The 5588-nt window shown below is 40.9% G+C and overlaps 1 protein-coding gene across 1 annotated transcript in view; it reads right to left on the reverse strand.

The window, feature by feature from the left end:
• The window catches only part of marco (macrophage receptor with collagenous structure), a gene marked incomplete in the record, with an annotated part of 44158 nt that overhangs the window by 27623 nt on the left and 10947 nt on the right, over positions 1 to 5588 (reverse strand). Inside the window, 3 exon segments of the mRNA XM_014026128.1 lie at positions 257 to 374; positions 854 to 1008; positions 1120 to 1218. Of these exon segments, the coding sequence (XP_013881582.1) occupies positions 257 to 374; positions 854 to 1008; positions 1120 to 1218 (372 nt within the window).

The raw sequence follows: 5588 nt of genomic DNA on the forward strand, positions 1-5588 counted from the left end.
TAGATAGATAGATAGATAGGTAGGTAGGTAGGTAGGTAGGCAGAGGTAGGTAGGTAGGTAGGTAGGTAGGTAGGTAGGTAGGTAGGTAGGTAGGTAGGTAGGTAGGTAGGTAGGTAGGTAGACTGACTGGATCTAAATTTATTGTAGATTCTCTCTGATTCACACAGGATATCTGCTCTTTTATTTATTTACTTATTTTGCAAGCTGTATTCTGCTGACTTGACAGTTTAATGCAAACAAACAAAAATAGGTGTACCTGATTGGAGACTGATAGAGTTCAGTTTACTTTGCAGCATCTGGTTGGTGGCATTCAGCAGGTTCAATTCAGCCTTCAGCTTCTCCAGTTGTCCTTCCTTACCACACAGGCTTGTCACCTGTTGCCAAGGCAATTAGAGGAAAAGAAGATGAAACTACTGAAATCACATTTTCTGCAAAAATGTAGTGTGAATGGAACTGCCAGCCTCTATCTTTCTACAAATTGTAAATCGCCTGAAGTTGTATAGCACTTTATCAAGTCTGAGTACTCAAAAGAACTTCACACTACAATRATTCACCCATTTATACACACTTTCACARACTGATGGTGGTAAACTACAGAGGCAAGGCTGCTATGCATTGGTGCCACTCTGACCACCATTAGCAGGCCAGGTGGGTGAAGTGTCTTGCCCAAGGACACAGCGACTTAGATTGACAGACTGGGGGTTCGAATCAGCAACCCATTGGTTACAGAACAACTCCCCAAACCACTCTGCCACAGCCATTTCTTGGAAAGAAAAACACTGAAACTGGCAGGGAAAAAATGAATAATGACTTCCTCTATTCAGACAGATAAATTTAAAAAATGGAACAGAACCTGGCTCTGCAGAGTCCATAAGTGAGTTCTCACTGTCTTGGTTTCCAAGCTGTTGTTCTGGAGAAGAATCTGGAGATCATCGTCACCCAGAGAAATGTGATTGAATTGCAACTTCTGAGATGTGGGGTCACGGTGAGAAGAGTCCAAGACAAAAACTGATCCGTACCCCCAGAAAAAAGAAAACCACAACCACAGTGAATGTTTTATTATTATCATTTTCATAAAACCACAAGTTTAATTTTCCCATATTTTTGATTATATTGTACCTTTATAAATAAAAAAGGCATCAAATGCTGTCTGTAAGACAATATACACTATGAAAAGGTAAGTGCACCAGTTTCTCCTGGGTTTTTCTGGTTTCAGATCTGAAACACACACAACAACAAAGAACAAAGAAAAGTTTAGATTTATTCTTCAGATTCAGGTTCTTGTAGTGTAGTGTAGCCTTGGTCAAAACATGATAAACATTAAATAATCTTGATTTGACTACTGTAATGCACAACAACCTGTTAAAATTAATCATCTACACCATTATGACAAAATAATTGTATACATTCTTATAAGCTTATTAAAAATAAGATTAATTTCTATAATTTCTATAAGAACTTAGACATTTTAACAGGAACACTTGAAATTTAGCTCAGGTTCCTCCTATTTGTGATGATCTTCTGGGATGTTTCTACATCTTTACTGGAGTCTTCCTGTGCTAAATTAAACAGATTGGACCTGATTTGTAAAGGCACACACCTCCCCATAGAAGGTCCTAGAGCAAAACCCAAAACCACCAGAACTACATGACCTCCACTGATTTGGATTTAAAATGGAGTGGCTAAATAGAAGTGTCTCTTCAGATCAAAACACTTGAAAGTTGTTTGATGGCATCTCAGACTGAACGTCATGATTCTTTTGGTCTGTTGAAGACTGGACTGATTACAGCCTCTGCCTCACTTTAAATCCAGCTCCTGGCCTGAATCCAACTTTACTTCTCAGTCTAGACAATGAATGGAAACAGCACCTCTAGAAACTTCATGCAGCACTGCTGCACTGGCTTATGTACCTTAGCACCCAAGCTCCATTCCACCACACTTGATGTTTAGATGACCTTACTCATCTGTCAGAGTCAAGCTTCTTGTTTTACCTCCTGCTGTTAGAGCTCTGAGGTTCCGCCCCTGATCATGAATGGACCAAGGGGAGCTTGTGTTTCATCGTCACCATCATTGTTTATTTATAAAGCACAATAAAAACCAAAGTGCTGTGCAGGAACATAAAATACAAACAATGAACAAAATATAGTAACAAAATAAACAATAAAATCAAACAAAAACAAAGGCTGGCCTAATGATCCTGCTCTTCAGACTCAAATGCCTGTTTAAACAGATGAGTTTTTAACAGAGACTTAAACTCATTCAGAGACCCAGCAGACCTCACAGACAGTGGGAGYTTGTTCCAGAGCCGAGGTCCTGCAYCTGAAAAGGCTCTGTCTCCCCTGGTCACAAGCCSAGACCTGGGAACAACTAAAAGCTTTTGATTTATAGATCTTAGAAATCTACTTGGAATGTGAGGCTGTAAAAGTTCAGTAAGATAACAAGGTGCCAAACCATTTAGACATTTAAAAACTAAAAACAAAACCTTAAAACAATTCTACAAGAAACAGGCAACCAGTGAAGAGTGTGATGGAAAAATATCTTCTGACTCCCTAACTGCATATTACCTTGACATGTCCTGTTCTGTATCTCTTGATAACTGCCATTATACTGTATATTCTGTTTCTAATGGTTCTTAAGATACTGTATGCACTAATGTAATCTTATTGGCCCATTTACTTGTAACTATGTCATTGGTTCCTGGATAACTCTGATGCTCTTATTTTGTTAGCAGGATGTATGTATTGTTTGTTTCCTGTTTCCGGGTCAGCGTGAGCTTGACAGATGTTCCGATTCACGTCTGTCCGGCTCTGCTCATTCTCTGCATATGCATCTTTCTATTAAATAATCCGAAACCGAGACCACACAGTTTCCACTTTGTTTATCTACCCCATCTCTGCCCTGGCGAAACGGTGCCGRGACAAAGAGAATACAAGATTGGAGTGATATGTTCATGATGTCTTTTCCCCGAAAATAAACGGCAGCTGAATTCTGAACCAGCTGTAGATGACAAAACAAAGATTGATCAAACCCACAATAAAAGGTGTTGCAGTGGTACAGTATAGAAGTGATGAAAGCATGAATAACCCTCTCAAAAGGCATTACAAGGAATATAATCCTTGACTTTACTTATAAAAGTCTCAGATGATAAAAGCTAGACTAGACTACTGCACTGACCTGTTCAGTAAATTTAAAGTCAGTCCAAAATCACCCCAAAATTCCTAACAGACACATAGCCAGATGAAGAGTCCAGTGATCCAACAGCAATGTGCGTCCTGTCAGTTTGTCTGAGTTACCAAATAAAATGACCTCTGTTTTTTGTCTTTAAGATAAAAGTTCAGATCCATCCATGCTCTCACACCTTTAAAGCATTCAAGTAGCCTATTTACAGACTGGGATCTGCTAGATCTTAATGGAAGATAGGCCTGAATATCATCAGCATAAAAATGGTATGACACGCTATATTTTTGAAAAATGGATTCCAGGTACAAAGGTAAGTACAATGAAAATCATGGGCCCTAATATGGAACCTTGAGGAAGCCCATAATAAAGGTGAGCAACAGATGAAAAAAGCTGTCCCAACTGAACCAAGAAGCTTCTGTTAGATGTGTTTGACAACTGCTCATGTTTATGTTCCCATGGGGAAGAGAAACACCCCGCTTGTGCCCGAGTTTGAGAGGGTCTAGGCTGGGGATGGCTCTGGTTTGTTTTGGAGTACAAAGGATTCTAGTGGACTACTTTTCATGTTCCTGTTGGTTTATCCTAAAGGTATTTAGAATCAGAATCAGCTTTGTTGTCATTSAAAKATAACATCAAGGATGCAATGTAGAATGKAATTGKAGTTAAGAACACCCGTTCAAGAGAAAGACACACATAACAAACYTGGGGGAARGGATGAACAGGGTCTTGAGCAACAGGGTCGTACTACCTTTTTGCAGTTTGGAAATACACAGTGTTGCTCTGATCCTGTGTTTACTCATAAACACAGAATCATATGCACAAAAAATGACTTACTACAGAGCAAGGCAGCTGAGAAGGGGAGGGGGTTGGGGGTCAAACACAATACGGGAGGCGGGATTCAGTGGAGCCGGTGATGTTTTAGGTTAATACTCCATGCTGGAACCAATCCAGGCCCGCCAGAGTCCAGAGACCAGATCTTATCTACCCAAGCTCAGTTCATCAGAGTTCAGAGTTTCCCCTTCCTCTGTCACGACYGCCTTCAGACTGGTCCACACGGATGATACGGGGAGGGGGGGATCAAGCCCTTGTTGACGAATCCTCCTGGGAATTTTAGATAACTGCCGACTGACCGAGGCCAGCAGCTGCTGGGATCCAAAAGATAAACAATATTTTTGGGACAAGCAGCCTTGAATTTTCTTGCTGCTTCACAGTCTGTAACTGCATCTCTGAAAATGGCGAAAAAAATATTGAGTGTTCCGAATTTTGTGACCTCCTTGACTCTCTCTGTCTGAAGCTTCACCCAGGTGTAATCCTACTTGTCAGAGGCATACTGCTGGGCTGAGATTCTCGTCAGAATCACATCCAGTTTGCGACTTATCTCCCCCAGCATCTGAGTCTGTGCGCTTCCAGAGCGGGAGATTCCATCCATTTTCTCTGACAGCTTTTCAACGGCTTGGGCTGCTGTCAGGATCGCTTTCATTTTCTGACAACTCAGAACTCTGCCACAGCCAATCAGCAGAAATCCAGTTATCATAAATCCAAATACATACAAATCTTCCACGTCTTCAAAGGAAAGCGGTGACAAACAGATCAGGTTCCAAGCCCCACAGGAACCACTGACCCAACCAGTAGCAACCATTCCACTGGGAAAGCTATGTTCCCCTCGTTCCAATCTCAATGTGGAAAAAATAGTGTCAATTGCATTCAGAGACCAGTTGACCAAATCCATAGTTCTTTTTTGTTTTGGATGACAGGTACTATCATCAACATAGGGACTATATTGAGTAAGGTCAATTACCTGTGGCAAGCAACCACCCTGAATTGGGCAGACTGAAAGTTTATGACAACCAATGATCCCTTTCTGAGAGTTTCACCTTAATCCAGTGGCAGTTTCTGATATGAGCAAAGTGGGCAAAAGCCCAGGGCATCTCGTCAAGGGCGCCACAAGTGCGCACCCACCCACCATCTGCTCGCCTCCTGCCTGATCCTTCTTATTAAAAAAGCATTGTTTCATATCTGTCCTACTTGCAGTAAGTGGGCGCCCTCCACACTGAAGCTTGCAGCTGACCACRGACACACAGAAAAAGGGGAAGGGAGGGGGTTGCGGGGGATTCTCTCATCTCCTGTACAGGGGGTCACGAATTGCACAATACAATGTCCATTTCCTCTGAAAAAGGAAATTAAAGAATCCAGGGATTTTAAATAATAAAAAATAATCAAAATTGTCTAGGTTAAATTGCAAATTAGTTTATAGTACAGAGCACTGGATGAATGTAACAATTTATTTTATTGTAGTTTTTCCTTTTCGCTTTCCATGATAGGGAGAGCTTGCTGTTTATTGGCTGAAGGAGGGGGATTCTAAACTCTGTTGCTTTCATATTTAAATTTTATATTTTTAAATACTTTAATAC

Source organism: Austrofundulus limnaeus, unplaced genomic scaffold (assembly GCF_001266775.1).
Source record: "Austrofundulus limnaeus strain Quisiro unplaced genomic scaffold, Austrofundulus_limnaeus-1.0 Scaffold526, whole genome shotgun sequence".
Classification (NCBI taxonomy): Eukaryota; Metazoa; Chordata; class Actinopteri; order Cyprinodontiformes; family Rivulidae; genus Austrofundulus; species Austrofundulus limnaeus.